The 22,362-nt window shown below is 32.2% G+C and overlaps 1 protein-coding gene across 1 annotated transcript in view; it reads left to right on the top strand.

Moving 5' to 3' along the window:
* Window positions 1-22,362, top strand: part of LOC118203410 (alpha-2-macroglobulin-like) — a 173,550-nt gene that overhangs the window by 86,786 nt on the left and 64,402 nt on the right. The window contains exons 18-22 of the mRNA XM_085825517.1: window positions 4,798-4,948; window positions 9,365-9,593; window positions 17,434-17,676; window positions 18,884-18,935; window positions 20,950-21,039. Coding sequence (XP_085681643.1) covers window positions 4,798-4,948; window positions 9,365-9,593; window positions 17,434-17,676; window positions 18,884-18,935; window positions 20,950-21,039 — 765 coding nt within the window. The remainder of the gene's footprint in view (window positions 1-4,797; window positions 4,949-9,364; window positions 9,594-17,433; window positions 17,677-18,883; window positions 18,936-20,949; window positions 21,040-22,362) is intronic.

Genomic DNA, 22,362 nt, shown 5'->3' with positions numbered 1-22,362 from the left:
AGAATATATTTTCAAAACAGGGGTATCACTCTTTTCCGACTTACGCGTCAGTAAAAGTTTTCATAACCGTAGAGTAAGCATCCAGCTTTCTCTACATGCATCTGAATCCACATCTAAATGCATCTGCGTAGCTCTTTAAAAAAAAGAGAGCCTCGTTTTAATAGAATTATTATGAACAAACAACAACCTACCCATTAAATTTAATTTGCTTTTTATGTTATATAGTAATATATATTGTAAATAAACACGGTATTTGTTTATTCAATAAATGTTTTTCTTAAATAAAAAAAATGTATAAACGTATTTTAAAAAGGAAGGCAAGAACTTATTTTTAGATTCAAGAGGGTGCTGATCACTAAAAAGGTTAAGAACCGTTGCCCTAGTTCAACTCCACAGACCGGAAATGAAAATTAGATAGCAAAAGCAAATAGAAATATGTAGAAAAAATTTCTGTATTAAAAATATTAAAAAATATTGAAATAGATTTGAAATGTGCAGATAAACAAAAATTTAAATAGAAGAAATATCTTGTTAATAAAGCAATTTTCCGTTGTACAACTCAGAAATAAAACAGCAATGTTCTAGTAATGAGAAAACTGTACAAATCCATAAAAAAAACTCTTAATTCAATTCAAAACATAACATTTTTAAACAATCATAGAAATAAATTTTTTAACGAAATTTAAATTCAATGCAACATTCAAAATAAAGAAATAAGAACAAAACTACAAATAATTACCCTTAACTTTTATAAACCTTCCAGTGAAATTAGACTTTATCGAATAAAAGAATTATTATTTCAAATTATATAGGAAAACCAGTAATTAAACAGAAACAAAACTTTCTAATTAGAAAAGTAGGGACTGAAAAATCTTTTATACCTTAAAAGTAGCACAGCCATGAAATGTCACACTTCTCTTTTAACAGAGAGCAATGAAAAAATCAATCCCAAGTTTTAGAAAGCTATTTACTAAAGCTAAAAAAATTATTTAAAGCTAAAAAATGCTAAAAAACCTGAGCGGTTTAAAAAATTTAAAAAGCTAAGAAACCTGAAAGGGTTTCGATTTTAAAGGGCGCTTTTAAATTTTAATATGTTTTATCAGCAAATATAAGTTTATCAATAGAGATGAGCCAAGCTGAATAGCAAGGATATTAAATGAATATGCATTTAGAACATGAGAAGATTCTATATCTTCTGTGTATTTAAAATATGTAATTTAATTCTATAAAAATATTGAATGCTTTTAATTAGGTTTATCGTGAATTAAATGCACTTTTTTTAAATCAATCCAATAAAATAAACTACAAAATAATATATTTAAGATATGCATCTATTGCTTTTAAATAGTTTAGGTTGTTAATTAAACATACAGATTAAATGTGAAAGATTAATGTCTTACGTTTCTCTTAATGGTGAGAAAGTGAAACAAGGCATTAAAATGAAAGAACGCAATAGCACGTTTGGAAACCAACAGTTTTTTTTGGCTAGCAATAAAATAGCGTAAAATTGTTGTATGCCCCATGTAAAAATTTTTATATCAACAGAACTCTGTTAGTTACAGAGTTATAGAAATAATAAAACACTTATTTTCAGTGGGGAAAAAATCAGAAAATAGGAGCTCAGGGTGGCTACGAATTCCCAATCTGCTGGTTCAAACTCTTCGGTACATGCGCCAAGCGATAGAACTGACTAGACCTACTCCGGAAGCTAAGAAACCTTTAGAATTAGAAAAAAAGAAATGTAATTAAATGCAAAAGACGGCTAAATAAGCTTTTCTTGTTTGGTAGGCTTCTCAGAACACAAAAGTATCGTAATCCCATAAACAGAAAAAAAAATATTTTAGCAGATTTAATTAATACTAACAAATTAGCTAAAACATACGTCGCTCTATAGCTTACAAAAACGAAGCATTTGTATCAATGTGTGAAAGTATTCAGTTTGTAAAGAAATCAAACGGAAATTATGATCCGAGATAAATATCACATCGTAAATTAAATTTGTTAAAATAATAACAAATCCAAATGAAATTTCAAACAATTCGCAATAAATGTTATTCAGAAAGCTAAACGCTGATTCATTATTCGCCACCGCTATTGTAACGCTATAGAGTGATGCATTTTTTAATTTGTTAGTGTTTACTAAATCTGCAAGCATATGTTTTCCTTTTTAAGAGCATTACTATACTCTTATCTTCTTATTCTTATGCATACTCTATCTTCTTCCAAGAAATCTAGCAAACAAAAAAAATTAATTTATCATCAGTTTGCATTTAATTATATCTCTGATTTTCTATTGTTAATGAATTTTCAACTTTTGGGCTAGGTATAGCTACCTCGATGGCTTGGCACGTTTAACAAAATGTTTAAATTTTCCATAAACGAGCAGATTGGGGTTCGAATCTAGATCAGATATAATCTGAATTTTTCTACTGAAAATAAATGAATTTTATTGCTTCTGTAATTAACAAAATTCTAGTAATATTAAAATTATTGAAATTTTTGCTTGTGAGATATATAATAATTTTACGTTATTTTATTACATCTTGTTGTTTTAGTTATTATTATATACAAAATTTTATATCAATTAGTTATTTATTTAATAATATTATATTAATTATGTAAATATAATTAATAGACTTTTATACCATTTATAAAGTGATAAAATTTGCTTTTCCTCTTTTCGTGTAGTAATTGATATAATAATGATGCTTTATTAAAAATTTAACTATCGGCAACGTGTATTACAGTTTATGCTATGTATGAAGTAATCAATTTATTTGCTTCTTTTATACAAAGAGAATATATATATATGTATAAACGAAGATACCTAATCCAATTGCGCGCTGATACTTTTGTATCATACTGGTCCACAGCAAGACATTTCTTCTCCTGCTCTTTCCTTTTAATGAGTCCCAACGGGCCTGGCGGAGGCGAAAATCATCAACGAAGTTTTGTCCAGAGCAGGCAGAAATAGATAGAGCGCGCGCTGACACCAGCAACAATGTTTAGGCCCAAATCGCACATGCATTTGTTTCACACTAACAACTATTTCGGAAAATTTTTCTGCCTGGTTTACCTGCCTGGAAAGAAAGACGGGCAATTTATTTCCCTTCCTTTCGAAAAAAATTGGAAGTTGTTCGTTTTCAACGAATCAGCTATCAGCTTGTTTGTAATGGAGAATCAGTTTCCCCTGTGTTAACCCCTAAGTTATTTGAAGTACCTACTACCTTACTGATCCAACATTTTTTCACATTGCTGGTCTATTTTCATTAATTTCATCTTTCTTCGCCGACTGATGGCGGCTAAGTGAAATATCCCATTCTACCATCTTTATTCTTCATTTTTTCCTCTTGTTGTTCCATACATTCCTTTATCTGATTCAGAGTGACAGCACGCAGCGCGCTGTCACTCTCTTTCCATTCGACACAAGTCAAGTCAACCCCTGTGATCTGTTGTAATTGGCTGTTGTGACAAAGCAGAAGAATTATTCCAAACAGTTGTTCTTCCGAAATAAACGGATGTGTGATAGCAGACTTCCCACAACACGTTTTATAATGATGTCTATCTGCGTCTCTGTACACTTTATTTTCGTTCACGACAATTCTTCCATCAAACTTCTGAAAATTTCAGTTTTCTATATTTAAGCTTCCTGCATTTGTATAAAGAATTGATTAAATTTAGGGTAAAATTGGTTACATAAATAAATTACATAAAATTAATTATGTGATGCCTACTGTTTCCTTCAATTTCAGCTTTTAGTGAAAACGTGTAATATATATATATATATATATATATATATATATATATATATATATATATATATATATATATAGTATTTAAGATTTTTATTTCAGTGATAAATGCATATTGAACGTTCGTGAAAATTGATTAACCGGAAACCGGAAAAGATACTTGAAACTCTGAACAGATCTTCGTGAAAAAATTAATTATGATACAGTCCGAATTTTCTGAAATTTTGTATTTGAAACTGGTATATGCATATATGATACATATATAATGTGAGAACTTCATATTGGATACAGAGTAGTTGTTCATCAGTTAAAAAGTGTAAAATATTATTATCATTGCCATTTAAAAAGATAAACGATTCATCTTTAAGTTCAAACAGTCTCTTTAGGACCCTATCCCTCGAAAGGCAGTGCACCCTCTGTATATGAAGGAAACTGCTCATGTTCACTAATCATTTCTTCTCACATCTGCCAAAAAATTCCTTGAGTTCAGAGGGCGAGTCTTTACAATTTTACAAGACTGACTAACTTCGATGGCATGTTTTTCGATACGAGTGCTTCTCTATTTATCATACAGTGAACCCATGTTATACTGGAAGAGATTTCATCCGAGGCATTTCCGGACCAACGATTTTAAAAGACAGAGTTTATCTCTCTAAAGTCATTGTTCTAAAAATAGAGAACTCTAGAATTAAATAAAATTTCACATTTTAAAAACCAAAATGCCTTTCTCAAAACTGTATGTCAATGATGTATTTTTATTCAATTAAATGTTTTACTATTTTTTCATCCACCTTGTAACCTCTAATTTTTCTAGACCCCATTTGGGGTCGCGACCCATTGAATATCCCTATTAACTAGAAAGCAAGATAGCTGCTAAGCCAGCGGCGGTAAAAAAATAATACACTTGCTAATAAACAAATGCCAAATAAAATATATCTATGAATAAGAGAATTACTAAATTATTATTCATGTGACTGATATTAATCTTCTGATCTTGTTACAGAAATAGCCGTTTTTCGTAGTCACTTCTAAAAATATTTTCTAGCACATTTTATACCTCAGAGGCTGAGCATACCGACTACGAAAGTTCCTGATGAATTAGATATCCAGGAAATTCCTGAATCAACTCCCAAATCAACGGAAGAAATTCGAAGTTATTTTCCAGAAACCTGGCTATGGGAGATACAGAAAATTGAGTAACTTTCCTTTCTTTCTTTGAAATATACATAATGTTCATATTTTGTGACATATTTTACAATGATTTTATAATTTCTGTTCTTAATGCTACAATAAATTTTGGCTACTTTTATATTTACATAAATATTTATAATCTCTAATTAAACAAAATTTATGCTTATTCTGTGTCATTAAAGGTAGTTTTCGAAGAGTTAGAATCTCGAATCCTTTGGATCTCGAACTTTCAAAAATTTATTTGCAAAAAGAATATTTCTTATTATTCAGGTATCTTTATAAATAGCTCGAATGTACTAAGACATAAACTTCATAAAAGCCATCAAATTATTTTATTGTTTGATTGCAGAAGTTGATTATATTTCATTGCAGAAGTTAAGAATGTATTGTATAATCATTTGGACACAACGTAAAAATTAAGTCTCCTGTAGTAAAACGCACTCCTGTGACAAAACGCACAACAGCTTTCTGCCTAAGGAAAGGGATGCCTTCGTGCAGCAATTTCTAAGAAAATATGGCTCGTACCATGTTACACACGGGAAAATGCATTCATATTACACGCGAGAAAACCATGAAAACCTCCGCCGATTCGCCTAGAATCCAACATATGAGTCCCGGAAAAATCACGGATGTTTGTTAAGTGTAGAGTGCCGCATGGGAACATTTACGAGTCGAAAGGCCTGTCAAGTAGTTTGGTGATAAAGGATGAGAGCTGGGTGTCTCTCAAATACCTCTCGCTCTATAGCGGATATACAAGAACTTTTTACCTGCTGCTGAAAGTAATCTCAGAGCTAAAAGTCACAATGAATCACAGACTATTCCTAAAATACCGTGTTTACTCGCGTAATAGTCGCACCCCCATTTTGAAGCGGAAAAATCGCCAACAGTGTACAGCATTGTGTATTAGATTTCCCCGCGTAATAGTCGCACCAAGACTTTCACAATGAAAAATTGGCACAAAATGTGCATCTATTACGCGAGTAAAATACTGTATCTGTGCAGATTTTAAAAGACTGATGTGGCCAGGCATGACCTCTAACCATTTCCATTTTAAAACATGGAACTAATGGAAACGCAGCGAGCTTTAAGTAAACTGTCACTTCCAGCTGATCGTTTATAAATAAAATCTAATTTTCGTATAAATTTTATGATTCAGAATTAATTATAAACTCTACTCATTTTTTATTAATCTATTCTCCCATATAATGGACAACGATAACTGTACTTGCCTATCTAGCTATCCATTCTCATGCTTTGATTGATTTGGAAATATCGTTTCCGGATTGTGATAGAAAGCGAGTTTCTGCCTCTCGAGGCCACGTTACTAGGTTTCTGTCAGCTCTGATAAGATTTGTACTTATTTGGTTTTGTATTATTGCTGCCGAGATTTAAATTATTACGCCGGTTAGTTTTGCGAGCCTACTTAAATTCCACTGTGTAGTATTTGACAACTAGCTTACTTAAAAATTAATTTAAATTTGACTGTCACTTTAAGTTATCTGACCACGAGTGGCCAGCTGACTTTGTCAAGTACAAGGCGTGTTCTTCTGCTACTTTCTAATTTTAATAAAAAGGCTGTTGTAGCATTTCAAGACTCTGTTGTTTTTCCCAGACACAGCTATAATTCGCTTAATGTTTGTTAGGTGTTTGCAGTGGTTTGTTTTAGCAAATAAAAATAGACTCTATAAGCTCGTCTTTATAATGAATTTATTATTGTTGCATTTAGCGTAATTCCAACAGCATATTTAATGTTTATAAATGTAATATGTTGTTCTCAGTCACATATCTATTGTAAATAACATATTTGAAAAATTTTAGATTATCTCATAATATATATTTTTTACGAAAGTCTATTCAGCTTTTCAAATGAAGTATCACTTACAGTTTATCAACTTTAATCAAAATCGAGTATGTTATTCCGATTGATCTGAAAGTCTTACATACTTAAATTGAAACGTTTTGGATTATATTGTATTATAGGTTTTCACTAAAGAATACCATTGGCTTCAAGTAAAGTACACTTCCGGTTGCCTATTAGAGACTGTTATGGATTTCGTTGTCCAGTTTTACCGAAATCTAGTCCTACCGAAATCTAGTCCAGTTTTCGTTGTCCAGTTTTAACGGTTTTCCAGTTTTACCGAAAATCTAATCAACTCTTTATATAACTGTAGAAAGCTTTAATACTGAAAACAGAAATTGTAGAAATTTCATATAAAAGTTATCGTGGGTGAAAAAACCGTCACACATATAGAGACACACAGACAGATATTATTGTAAAAGTCTGACCCTATTTCTTTCTTATTCATTGAAAACGCTCTTCAAAATTTTGGACCAAAAATATTACTTATGTAAATAGGTTGGCGGAAAGTTAAAAACATGACAGTGACGTTTGTGAGAGTGGAGAGATAGGGTTTGAATTTCAACTTCTCGACAATGAAAGGTGAAACCTGAACAGGCTAGAGGATGTCAACTATCCAGTATGGACTACCAACACCTTATATAGTAGATTCCCGCAATTCGACATTCCGTATAACTCAACGATGGCATTTTTTAAATGACTAAATCATTTCTGCTGTTTAAACAGAATTGTTTTCGAAATAATATGGTAGTTTATTAAAAGCTAGGCTCTAATAATTTTTAGCATCGCCTTTACAGTGCAAACAGTATGTTTTAATTACTGTTTTATTGTAATTACCGTATTTTTATAGCACTGTATTACATTATGAATACAAATATGCGTATGATTGTCTGTAAATTTTAACATACAACTCTTGCGCATAGAAATAAACATTTGCCGTATTTCATTTTTATTATATCGTCCGTCGCATTAGTTAAATGAAGTGTGCACATATAATATATAACATTATAAAGTATGCATTGTAAAGAAAACTTTCGAAAATTAAATGGTCAGACTGCAAACTTATTATATGAGATAAGCTAAGCAATTAACTTATAAAAGATCCTGTAAATAAAGCGCAAAGTTTAAGATAGTGCGATGCTGAATAATTTTGGCAGGATGACGTGAAAGCTAGCAGCTGCACCCAGAATATAAATGCTTGTTGAGAAGAAAATCTGCATATCTCTAAATTCTAGTGTACACAACAGGTAATGTTTAATACAAAATACGCAGCCCAACAGACGAAGCTACAGACGGAAAGAATGATAACAACCATTCATGATGGTACAACAAACCCGCAGTATAGCGATCTGTGCCAAGATTGTTGCCCAAAACGTTGCATATAGCTAGCGTAAGGGAACAGACTTTCAGACCTGTCAATCGAACGCCAGCTTTTGGTTTCATAACACCTTATTATTATCACGTGGAATATGCTGACAACATTTATGCATGAGTGAACGAAAATACGAAGGCAGCACATAGCCTGTTCCATTTTCCAAGCGTTTCTCCAACCTGACGTGAAACGTGGGGCCTTTGGAATCACGAAACCTGATCGTAGACGATACCGTGATATGCGAACGTCACTGTTAGGATAATGAACAGATTATGCAACCTTAAAAGATCCTGGCTCAAGCATCAGAAGAATAGCAGCCGATATTTATTCCACCTGCGTCTCGTCGTGACCCACTTCCAGGCAAGAAGAACTCCTTCGCTTCACGTGCAGTGTGTGTAGGAATCCGCATCAGATGATATTGGTTTTATCAGCTATCGAATTGCCTAAAATCAGCAGAAGTAGCAAATTTTTAGTCGCTTAAAAATGCACAATTCTAGCAAGTTGGTCATCAGAAAGCCAAAATTTTTATGTTCATCCCTTTGCTGCGCTAGGCGAACTCATATAATGAATTGACCGTATTACTGTATGTTTTCGTAAAGTTTCTCGTTTCTTTAATGGCCTAGTGGCAACACCCGACTCCTCTTGTATTACTCCTAGAAGATCGCAGTTCAAACATTTATTGTAATGGCCATGTATCTATATTCCTGTGATTTATTTCATCTAACTCTGTTTTGAATTAAAGATTGTGATTTTTGCCAGTTATCAATATTTCTCATTCCATAACTTGCGAGCTATGCGTTTTCAGCTACATTTTTATAGAGTATTTTTCTGTTTACATTAGGTTTAGAATTAGAACATCTTCCAGGACTTCGGTGAATCAAATATGAGGCACCCTGTATAATTTTAAGCATTTTCATTCATTTCCTGCATCGATTTAAGTTCAGAGGAAAGTAATTTAAATTGCAGTTACTATTGCTACGAAAAACGCTTTTGCTCAATGTATGTATATGTCATAAGCTGTCTTACCTTAGATACATAGGTAAGATAATTTGGGATTTGAAATAGACAAGTAGCATGTCAATTATTATGAATGCTTTTTACTAAAGAAGTAATATTATTATTATTTTTTTTTTTTTTTGTAAATTTCATTACTTAATGAGTTGAATTAAATAAGTGTGAATTTCTTCATAGCTCCTCTGGTGAGACGGCCATGAAACGACAGTTGCCCCATACGATAACCGAATGGATAGGAGAAGCAGTGTGCATCAACTCCAAGAATGGATTAGGGTTTTCGGAAAAGAGCAGTATTACTGCTTTTCAGCCATTTTTTGTTTCCCTGCAGCTACCTTATTCTGTAATAAGAGATGAAACGGTGCCTATAATCGTTTCTGTTTTCAACTACTTGACAGAATGTTTGCCGGTATGGATATATTTTACAAAAAGTAATAAATATAGCTTTTGTAGTAATGCATGAGAATGGACAGTAATTGCCTAAAGGGAAAGAAAATTCGATAAAATTAAAATGACTACTGTAAATTTTTAGAATATTACTGTAATAAGTTTTTATGAAAATAAGCGTGAACATTTAAAAAGTGATAAAAAGTTAATCAATTAATTAAGAAGGATAATTGCTACGATCGTTTAAACATTCCTTCCTCCTGTATATTTAATTTTAGAAAATCACTAATACTTACTCGGAAAAGCCTTGTATAAATTTATTATAAATACATTTTAAAATTTAGTTTAATTATAAATAACTAAAGAGGAATAAATTATAAATTAAAAACATTTATTATGAAAACTCATTATGGAGAATCCTATTTTAAATCAGAATCTTAAGAATGAAAATTTTTCAGTTCATGACAAGGGTACAGTTTTTAGCAACGCAATAGCTCTGAGAAATAAATAAAAGAAATAAATTATGAGTTATCAAGAATCCTTGTCTTAGCACCTTATCTCATTTGCACATGAATATTTCGAAAATGAATGAATTCTTTCATGAGGCTAATTTTTCAAGAATATTTTTAAAGGAAGAAAAATATTATGTTTTCCATAATTCTTTTTTGTATTTCAAAATGTTATTCTCGTCAAATCTCTGAAGCTTTAACTGTGTAGTTTCGCCCATGTCGTTGAAGGTCTAAGTTTATTTAAAAGTTAAAAATTTCCCAATGTAATTGAAAATAGTGATGATTGTAAGAATGAAAACAGAAAGTTAAGTACATTCGTCAGTTTTGATCTTCTAACTTAACCACACAACAATACTAAATCGAAAGAAGCCACAATTAATGTTTATATACTAAGATTTATAATCATAAACATAAAATGAACATAAATTGTAACTTTATATTAATCAAAACTAAATAAAGAAAATTTAAATGTAAAAGTTTCCGAATTTTCAGTGTTACGAATATCTTCGGAAATATGCTCATTAATTCCTCAATATATGTAGCGTATCCTTTGGAAGTTTAGATGGTTTGTTTAATTGATTATAACAGAGCGGGTGAGATCATTTATCAAACATTGTAGCACCAAAAACAGCTAAAATAACTGTGTAACTCGACTAATTCAAACTCTATGAATTTTATTATTTCTAAACAGAATATCCCAAATAAGTACATACTTTAATGCTTCGTGATCGTCAAGTGATCATCCAAATGTTGCAATGGTTTTCAGTAATTTACTGCAAGTCTTAAGAAAGTACGATTTGGCCGAAGAGAATAAAGGGTTCTAAGATTTGGCCGAAGAGAATAAAGGGTAAAATACATCAAAACGTCAGTGCAGACAAAAAATGAGAGACCCGACATGAAGTTCAGGAAGGTTTATTTGATGCGCGTTAAGACCTGGCTCTTCCTTTTCATTAATAATATCATTCGCAATAATGCTATACTAATTTTGTCTCTAAATACATTGATTTCGTGAAACTCTTCTATCTAACTAACTGCGGTAATAAAGACTGAGCAGAAGCTGGTCAAAGGCTAAATAAAGATAGTATCTTCTGCGTAATTTTTCCAGATTAGTTTGAGAGATATATAATAATATTTAACCCTTTCGTTTCTATCTTCTTCGATTGGTTACACTACAGTTGTTGCTTTTGTTTTTCTTATTTATTTATCCTATTGCATATATTAATGACATATTGTGTTAGAAGCTGAATAATTTTATTACTTGAAGTAGTGGCACTTCAGTCATTCTCTCTCAAAATACACAGAAATGCTAATGGAAAAGTTTTGCCTCTTTCTCTTTCCCGATACTAGATAAGGCAATATTTTACTTGTTTTTATAAAGGTTATGTATAGCTAGATAGATAGATATAGATATAGATAGAGATAGAGATAGAGATATTGGCGTCTTTGAAACAACAGTTAGACAAATCGGTGTTCAGTATTTGTTCACGAAGAATAGAAGAATCTGGTAGATTTCGCGGTGGTGGATTAGGGAAATATTTCATATTCCGAAAGATGTGGTTGAATTTTGTGTTAATGGTATCCACAAAGAAACACTTGAAATGTTTCCGTATGCATTCGCTATGAAACATATAGAGATGCTTCACTATTTTAATGACGACGGAAGTTCAAGGTCGTAATCATGAGCCTTATAAGAAATAGACTAACCCAAACGGGTTTTCTCCCTCGTCTGAGGCGTTGCCGGCTGTCACCTTGATCACATCCGGAGGAGTAGGGACGACTTGCAGAAATTTAACATTGGTTGCCTATTGCAGCGTGTATAATTGTCAAAAAAAAATGTGGTTGTAGCGCCTCATTTCACAAATTAGAATTTCTACATATTTTTATTTTTGAAATTGAGATTGATTTTTAAAAATTTAGCATATTTGTCAAGCATAATTAACGTTCCAAATAATTATGAAGCTATTGCATGCTTTCAGAGCTGGATATTTTTTTAGCTTTTCCTATGCCGTAAGGAAAGTAACTACTTCTTTTAGAAAATAATATTTTAAATCTGAACTAATAGAAAATTTCAAACAAGCAATTTTCTCTTGCAATTTTTATGCTTTTTATTGGTGTAAATAAGTAAAAAATACTAAAATATTTAAAAACGAATTTTTGAAAGTTTTGTTTAAAATTCTAAATTGTGTTTCTTTTTTATAATTATAGATGAGTATTACAGCACAATTTCTATAAAGGAATTTTATTTCAATTATATTTCACAATACATCATAGTGATAAACACCTTTGACTCCTTAAAAATTTTTATACATTTAATTCTAATATTAAAATTGTATTTAACCGTAATAATTAATTTTACTTGTATTTTATAGTGATTATTTTTTAAATTTATTTTTAGTTCTGCATAAGATTTTTTTTATTTACTTTTAATTTAATTTATTAGCCCAAAGCGGCGGTAGCCTAGAAAGGCTGTTAGTTTCGAAGCGGCATTTTGCGCTCTTTTACTATAAATGTCCGTGTCTCCTTGCAAATTGATGTTACCAAATATTATCGCCCTGTATTATATGTAAAGAAATTAAATAATGAAGAATCTACATGAATACATGTATGTTTCTCGCACTAGGACAAAAACGACAGTATCTAGAGCCATCAAATTTTGAATAATTTAATCCTCCACCCAAACATGGGCATCTGGACGGCCGAATTTCGAATTTGTTTCAATCTATTTCATATTTTGTAAAACTAACGAATTCTTGATTAACAAACTCAACGAGTTCAGTGCGAGCACTGTACGGAAAATAATAGTTTTATCTCCAGTGCGGAAATTCTGAAGATATGCTGTTTTCAAATGTATGTGGTTTACGGGCGAAGAACATGATATTCAATAAATATAGGTAACACACAAAACTTTAAAAAAAGATTCCTTCTGGGAGTAATATAAAATCTGAGGGCTTCTAGATTTTATTTTATCTTTTTTTTCCCCCTTCATTACGCTCAGAAAATTTTATGCTCCAAATTTTATGAATTATTAAAATAACTAATCCACTTTAATGTTAATAATTTCATGATCATATAATCAAATAAATATGATCGTTTTGAATGTTATTATAGTTTGGAAAATCACTGCCTGAAAATGTTCATTAAATTTAAAAAAAAAACATTGTCAGATCATATTTAATTTTACCTTATTTATTTCAAAGTATCATGTACTATCAATCTTATTTAATTTATTTAATTTTACTTTATTTTTACGCAAAATTAAGTTCATAAATTTTGTGCTTCGAGTTTTTACCAAAGTAAAGATGTTTGTACAAGAATTACGTGCGAAAAAAATGCGCGAAATGCAGTAAAAATTGCTTTAATGAGATATATTAAATCCTATTTGGAAAAAACTGTGGCTTTCATAATCTCATCACTATACAACGTATCACATTTAATAATTAAAAAGAGTTATGTGATACAAACGCCATAGGTTTCAATGTTAAAGTAAACCAGATTGTCCCTACTCTTTCTTGCCGGCATGTCGGTGACGCACGCCCCTCCCACTGGGTTAGTCTATCTCTTATAAGGTCCATGGTCGTAATACCATGAACCTTATAAGAGATATAGATATAGATATAGATAGAGATAGAGATAGAGATATTGGCGTCTTTGAAACAACAGTTAGACAAATCGGTGTTCAGTATTTGTTCACGAAGAGCAGAAGAATCTGGTAGATTTCGCGGTGGTGAATGAGGGAAATATTTCATATTCCGAAAGATGTGGTTGAATTTTGTGTTAATGGTATCCACAAAGAAACACTTCAAATGTTTCCGTATACATTCGTTATGAAACATATAGAGATGCTTCACTATTTTAATGACGACGGAAGTTCAAGGTCGTAGTCATGATGAACAGAGCTCGTTTTATGAACACTGCGATTTCGAATGAAAGCATTGAAGCGCATAGGCAGATTGTGATGGGTGACTAGTATTATGTAAACCTCTTCAAAATCATTTACGTTAAACGACGAAGAAGAAAAGACCTCATGTGCTCAAAAAATAACGAATTTTGTTCCGGAATAATGCCCAGGTGTATATTACTACTGTATCATGACAGCAATGAGCAATGTCTGGAATCTTTATATCAGCACTAGAGTGTCCTGTATTTATGTTGAAATTAGTTACTATAGTTGTGATTTCTGAGCGTTCTCAATATTCAAAAGGCAATTACGCGGGAAAAAATTCATTTCAAATAAAAAACTGAAAAGCGCTGTCCTACAGTTTTAAAAAGAACGTCACAAAACAGACTAGTTCATGTTTTTGAATCGTTTATAAATCGCTGTGAAAAGTGCAGTTCTGTCTGAAAGATTCAAATTTTAATGAATGCAGATATATCTTTCGGAATAGAGAGGATCAATCGCTAACCATTTCAATCAGCTTACTTATATATTTTTCATGAAACCAATATTAGTATAAGGTTGAGTTTTGATTAATTTTAAACTTAACTTAAATGTTGGTGAGTTGTTCATCAAATTAGCAAACTACATACGTTTGTCAGAGCTGAACTGCTCATGTCATTCGTGGAGAACTGGACTACACAAAGTCGTTATCGAATAGCTTCACTGGAAAGGATAGAAATTTTAATTCCTTTTTAGATGAAATAGCCTTTTAGACAGAAATTTTAACTGAACTTCAGACAAAATAATCTTGCAGTGCCAGATACATGCGTTGTCAAATTACGTGAATTTGCCTTTCATAACGCTTTTGAAAAGTGTATGCCAGGTTCTGCATTTCTAATTGTTCAAAATAAACTTAATAAAAGGATTGTAAATGTAAAATTTTGAAAGAAAACTGATATTCAATATAAGGATTTCTTGTCATTTCACTAGGATAAAAATAGCAATAGTGTAGTTTCTATAAATACGCAAAATCTGCACTCCATCCGAAGAGACCTTTTGTTAGTTACTATGGTGAAGGTTTATGTGTAGATGTGATATGCACTGGCTCTAAAAGTTTTGCATCGGACAATTAAACCAACGAAAATGAAAAAGTAAAGTTTCGATTAACACTATATTGCACATGAAGGTTGCAAATATGTTTATGCATAATAGAAAGAAATTATTATACACATAACAGGAAACAAAGATTATCTAAAATATTTAACTTCCATTTCCTTAACGTAAATGTTATCACATTTTAGCCATCAATAAATTGATATTTAAAGCATAAAATAAACAAACAAAACTTACATTAAAAGGTATATGACCATCCCAAATTTTGAAGGAAACTTTACAGCGATTTCACATACTTTCTATAAAATAATAAAATATTGCAACTGCTAGCAATGACGATTCCTGCATTAGGACAGGTTTCAGCTGTATAATCAGCTAGTTTCAGCTGGAAAAGATAAACGTAAAGACAGCACGCCCAAGGGCACCTCAAAGATTTAAAGTCGAGAGAATACGTCGGACTATTCATCCAAGAAACACCCTTACTCACCACGTAATCTTTTACGATGTTGGCTTGATGGGAACGGGGATTATCATTTACAAAGAAAAACTCAAAACCTACTGTTGCAGCGTAGTCTCATAAGAGAGGAGACTGTTTCTCATAGGACTTCATCCCAACATTGTGCAGCCGTTACAGAACCATCTTTAAAGATGTGCAGCTGAGTGCGATATTTCATAGATATTCTAGCCCACACCTCTAATGTGTGATGTTCTGGGCCTGATTCCGCATGTCTCTTTCTGTTCTGACTCTTACATGCTTATCATCTGATTCCAGAGTAAATCTGGACTCACCTGTGAATAGGACGTTACGCCAGTCTAAGATATTCCAATTTAGATGTTGACGGTACCACTTTAATCTCTACCCTCTGGACTGGGTGGTCAGTGACAAACACTCGGTACTCGAACATAAAATCCCTTCATGTGAAGCTTTCCGGCGCATAGTATTTGGCAGTTATTGTTTTATCAATTTGCAGCGGTCTTTCGTCGATTCCGTTCCATCTTCAGAATAGGTGGTAATCCTTGGTAGACTGAACATGAATAGGTCTCTGGGTAACTTTTTGACTTGATTGAAATTGAATTGTTTCCACTTTCGAGAAATTACTCAATGATCAGCGCTAAAGAAAAGAGGGACATCTTTGATTGATTGCCGTGCTTCATTGCATCCGACGATTCATTCCCCTTTTTTCAGCTACAAAAATACTAATATAATCAAAAATTAGCCGACGAAATTTCTAAACACTTCATATCAGCATTTAAATGTACCTTCTCAAACCCTTCAGATTGCTGGCATCTTCAGCGACTGTTTAGTAAGCTCGGATAATCAATCTTGATTGACTCTAACGTATGATATTTGCATACTGCCATCTATCTGCAGAGATTTCAACCTTTCAAATTCTACTGCACTTTTTGAAAATTGTTAATTTGCATTGCGTGCTTAACTTTTGGTAGCCAATGTTTAAAATGTATCATTTATACGTTAATGGAGAAATAATTTATGTTGCGTTTTTAGTTTCGAAAATATAGCTCCGAAGATAAGTAACTGAAATAATGTGGGGCACATTAAAATGCTTATAGCATATATCTTTGATTCTAAGACATCATCAATTAAAAGACACATCTTTTAACTTCAGTAATTGAGAACAAAATAAATATCATATAAAAAATAAAGTAAGTAAAATAAATTAGAAGCAAAAATACTTCTAGCAATTATTTCTTAACAACTGACTTTGATGTACAATTTCATTTTCATTTAAATTAGTTTTTTATAGAAAAGTTTTATTTCAGGATAATTTGCAAATTGGAAAAATGTGCGATTCCTAGGATTTGCGACTGTTAACCCTGATTTTAGCCATGCTTATGTGGAGGAAAAAGATGCATTTTAGGCTCCGTTCAGGCGCGGATATAAATGTCATAATGTCATAGAGGTTTAGTCATAAGGTATAAAATGAGGGTCTTACGTTCACACGTGCCATACAGGCTCTAAGCCGTAGCCAGTAGCTAAATGTGCGCATGCGTGGATGCGTCTACAGCTTTCCCGTTCTGTTTTCCGTTCAAAAGGTTTCTCGCGTTCGCTCTGATTTGTCATCTCTTATACCAAGACGTCATAAAGTTGAAACTTCGAAATTTATGTCAAAACCCCTAAACCAGTTTTTAGTTTTTATGACTTAGCAAGATCTGGTTACCTAGCAACGAAGCTCGGCTTAAACCAGTTATGATATTTATACCATCATCTGAATGGAGTCTTAGATTCAAATAAGTACAGTATTGTTTAAGCATTGGGCAATAGACAAGTTAACTTGTTTTACATGGTTGACCGAATAAATTGCAAGTGCATTTTCAAACTTTTGTTTATGTATTATTTTTAGATCAAGATATCCTTAGAGCCCAGCGAAGACTTCCATCTTACTTCAGAATCTTCATCTCATAAAATGTGCGTATGCGGAGGCAAAAGTGAAACTCATCACTTCAAGTTGCGTCCTATAAGTTTAGGTCAGGTTAACATAACAGTATATGGGTTTTCAGTTGAAGGTGATGATGAAATTTGTGGGAATGAAGTCACTGCAAGACTTAGTGCCAGAGATGCCATTACAAAACAACTTCTTGTTGAGGTATGTCTTCTTTTCTTAATGCAAACTTTCTGTATACACTGGATAGATTATTTTATTGGTACTTTTCCGTTATGCACCTACCACCGCTTTTTAGCTCCTGTGAAAGAGAAGCCATACACACGGCAAGACCAAATGATAACGCCATCTGGGGACCAAACCATTTGTGTGTGTGTGCTTAATTTAATACATTTAATTTTGCATTTACACTTAAAAACCCCACAAAAATGCTTGGCAGGTACATATAGGAAAAGTGTCATTTTATTTCATGTCAGTCATCACGCAATTTCATATGCAAATTGTATCTTATTTTTAATAGCTCTTTCAATTCTATGTTTTAGTGTAATTTTTATAAAATTTATTAACTGTTTTCATTGTTACATACTCTCGTGATTTAGGTATTTGGCAAGTACTTATAATTAATAAATCAAATAAATAAATGAAAGCGTTTTTCTCAATACAATATATCTAGCCAATAATGGTAAGACTCCTCCTTATTTAATCGTAAATTCATATGTAACGTATGCCTTTTACAGAACAAAGTTCAAATAATAAACAACAACTAAGAATCATACACAACAACATAATCATAGATGACAACTACGGATCATACTAAACATAATATTCGATTCATAATTAATTACTACAGTATTTCGAAACAGAAAATATTCAAACATAAGAAGGTAAAAATCACTAATTATAATGTACTGTTGCATGCGTAAGGGTTCGGAATAATACACACTGAACCAATGATAGCTTGATAAAATTTATTTTACTCAAAAAAACACTTTACAGTTCTGGAACTTTACACAAAAGCACTTGTACAGCGCTTCTCGGTATCGCAGAATACAATCAGTAGTTACACTTCAAACGACTAAGAACGTTAAACACAGCGCAGTGTAAAATGCATCTAAAAAGCCAAAGCTCCTACGAAGATCTCTCAATATTCCGAACTTACACTAAACGAAACAAGTGAGAAACCGATGCTCTCTTCAGGAATATATAGCCAGCCCCCGACTGCCAAGAAATCTTAGTATCTTCCATTTCTCAAAATTACTGGAAGGCATATACGGATAAATTTGCACATAAAGGCCGGATACAGTTGCAGTTACAGATAAGGATAAGTTACAGTTATTCAATTACAATTATATAGGGACTGAAATATTTTCTTTCGCAAATCAATAATATTTCATTTTTTTCCTTTTGTTAGGCAGAAGGATTTCCAAAAGAAGAAGTATTCAACTATTTTATCTGCCCTGAAGGTAAGTCTATTAAATAATCATTGTAAATGTACAAACTAAGGTAATTGTAGAATAAAAGCAATGACGCATCTGCGTAGAACAGACTATCTGAGCTTAACAGTTCTTGATATAACCTCATTTTTTATTAGAAGTTTTTACTGGTTAATCCTTTTAAAATAATGATCCAGTTTTTCCTGTTATTTAAGCCTGGAAAATTTCATTAACAATTTTTCATGTACTTTAATGATTGCAAAAATGTGTTTCTTGGTTTTTCAAATAGCAGATTTATTTATGTAGTTTATTTACATAACTGATAAATATCTATATATTTGGAAATAGTAGATTTATTTACGTAACTCATATATATATATATATATATTCAGTTAAGGTGCTGTCTGAATGCGTAACCTTTAAAGGTGTTTACGTAACCGTTTAAGGTGTATATATATTCAGACAGCACCTTGAACGTCTCTTTGTCTTGTTTTTAGATCGATGTACTGATTGAACAATGTAATATAATTTGAATATAAATTTAAGATTTTATGCTGCGTCGAAGATCAAAATTCGTAAACCAATGGCTTTATATGCCAGGTGTACGCTATTATGAATGTTATTCCTCGTAGATTAGCAATATTTGCCACTCTCGATGGATGATAAATGCAGTGGAGTAAGATAATGTAAGAAAAATGGTGTAGCGGAAAGAGTTTAAAAAAAGGGAGAAAATAATTTTTCTATAGTACAAATAATCGTAAGCCTATTCTTTAAATCAAAGAAGGTCTTTTAGCTTTCGTCCATCTTGCTGTCAAGTTTTACGGCTCATTTATGAAAGATTGAGAATACTCTTACCTTTAATAGTAGACTATAAAACTGTATATTTTACATCAAGAATCAACTGTATATTTTACATCTCCAAGGTTGTGCTGCGATGTTCGCCAAACCAGCAGACATTTGTGCTTCCATGCATTCTGCAAGTCTTTCTCGAGGCTTGTAGAAAACATTGTTTCCAAACACAAAGTGGCTTATACGTGAATATTGCATAGGTTATTTGTTTATAGATTTTTCAAATTTAAGAATTAAAATATTTCTTATTTTAGCTGAAAAAAATTATAAATCGGAATGTCTTTTATTAAAATAACTGTATATGTTCTAAATTCTATTGATACAGTCATTGATTTCAAGTCTCAATTTGATTATCTCGGGTTTTTTTTTCTTCTATTATGGTCTGTTGTTGTTCACAATAAATTCAGTTTCAGTTGTTTAGTTTATAAAATGTTTTCCTGCTTCTTTCCATTACAGTGTCAGATAAAGCTTGATAAATTAATAATTATTTACACTTTAACTGCCCTATTTTTAAGCATTTTCGAAACCATTTTGGTCTATGAATGTGACATGAGAAATTCCTATGAATTTGTGAAATTTTGCTATGAAACTCTTCAAAGTACTTTCTTCTTTTACGTCATAAAAGGAGCTATAAATAATTAATCTATACCTAACGATTGACACTTTATTCAGTCTTTCAATTTTTTTTCCCTTTTAACCTATCTAAAAGACTTCGCTTAGTGAATTAGCTTTCTTTGAGGCTTTTCCCATTCATTAAGGTCTATGGAGTTTAATTAATAATAGAAAGTCGAATTTTATTTTTTTCAAACCTTTTAATAAATTTAGACATTGATTTCTTTTTTTTTTTTTTTTTGTTTGTTTTGTTTTTGTGTGTGTGTGTGTGTATGTGTGTGTGTGTGTGCTTGATTGTTGCTTGATATGTAAATGTTTCGAATTAGACATTATGTTTTTCTTTGTTCGGCAGCTGGACTTATTAAATACATACGCAGCTTATTGAAAAAGTATTTATAAAGCAATTCGTTTAAAAATTGACCATCAGTTAATTATGGTAACTCATGGTAGTTTTTTCACACTATTCAATATTATTCAATATTCACACTATTCAATATGCTTGCTGCCGTTGAGAGTAAATATCAGTAGAGTTTTACAGTTTCATTAAAGATATCAAATTATAAGATATTACCTTCATTTGCAGCTACAAATGGATCTTATTCTTCCGAAGTAGATCTTCTTCTTCCAGAAAATGTTGTTGATGGATCTGCTCGAGCCTATGTATCTGTCTCAAGTAAGCAAAACATTGTTTTTAATTACCTATTTTATTATTTACACATTTCGTTAAATTTAGAAGTTCAATACCTACTTCATCTTATTTAAGTACAGCAGAGTAAAAACAAGTTTAGGGTTTTCTGAGTGTGGCGAAGCATAACAGAGTTACCTAGTTAAGGAGTAGATCTTCTTTTTAGACAGTTCTTCTTCTTTTTAGACAGTTCTCTAAATTTAATTGGCTTATAATCACGTTATACATAGAGAGAGAAAAAAAAAAAAGCACCCATACAGTACACTTACCGAGTTGCAAGCAGTTAGTCAGACTGCCGTGTTTAGTGATTCTATCTACTCGGCCACTGCTGGGCCGAAGAAAAGTAGAAACTAAGAATTATTATTGTTGATGATTATAATATAATTTGAAATTGTATGGATTATCTTCCCAATCTATTCAAACATATCCGTTATATCCAGCTCAAGTTTAAAGACATATAAGGTGACTTAAATATGACCAAGACTAACTTTTTTGTTGCCGAAACCTTTATTGCGAATGAAAACGTTGAACACGTTATAAGGTATTTCTCCCGCCTTTTTAGCATGCCTTCGGGGTGTAGTGGTAGCACGCTCGGTGCGTATCGAAAGGTCCATGGCTCGAGTCCTGACGAGGGCATTGCTCATTGTTCATGTCTCCTGCTTCTAAATAACCTAATGACTGTACAGTGGCACGCGAACTAAAAAAGGTGGTGAATGATGAATCTCCACTACCAGGATTTGGCGATTGGTTCCCCTAATCTCCAGTCTCCCTTTAAAAGGGGGAGTATATAAGGTATTTCTCCCGCTTTCTTAGAATGCCTTCGTGCTGTAGTGGTCAGCACGCTCGGCTCATATCGAGGGGTCCGCTGTTCGAGTCTCGGTGAGGGCATTGCTTATTTTTCATGTCTCCTGCTTCCAAATAACCTAATGACTCTACAATGCCACCTTCAACCTACTCAGCTTCGAAGTCAATATGTTTTTGTTGGAATTCTGGAAATATTTTCAGGCCCTTTTCATAGAAGTTTTTCACTTGGCTTTGAATCCACAATCTTATGTAGATGATACCTCTGGTGATGGTTCAGACTCGAGACTGAAGAAGTTGGGACCATGTTTGATTAACAGTCAATATGGAATTCCAAAATAAACTGTCATGTGAGACAGCTGGCGATTTGCATGAGCATCATTTTATTCTCTTCTGTCAATATGCATGGAATCCACCGGGCCTACACCTTACCATAGAACATAAGCTTTTTTACCACGGTTTTTGCCATACCAACACTCACTGAAAGTTCGACGCAACTTCCCTGATGGT

This window comes from Stegodyphus dumicola, chromosome 10 (assembly GCF_044657685.1).
Source record: "Stegodyphus dumicola isolate Sdum_Otavi_A_Nest chromosome 10, ASM4465768v1".
In the NCBI taxonomy this organism is placed as follows: domain Eukaryota; kingdom Metazoa; phylum Arthropoda; class Arachnida; order Araneae; family Eresidae; genus Stegodyphus; species Stegodyphus dumicola.
The sequence above is the reverse complement of the archived record's forward strand: the minus strand, read 5'-3'. Positions and strand labels throughout refer to the sequence as shown.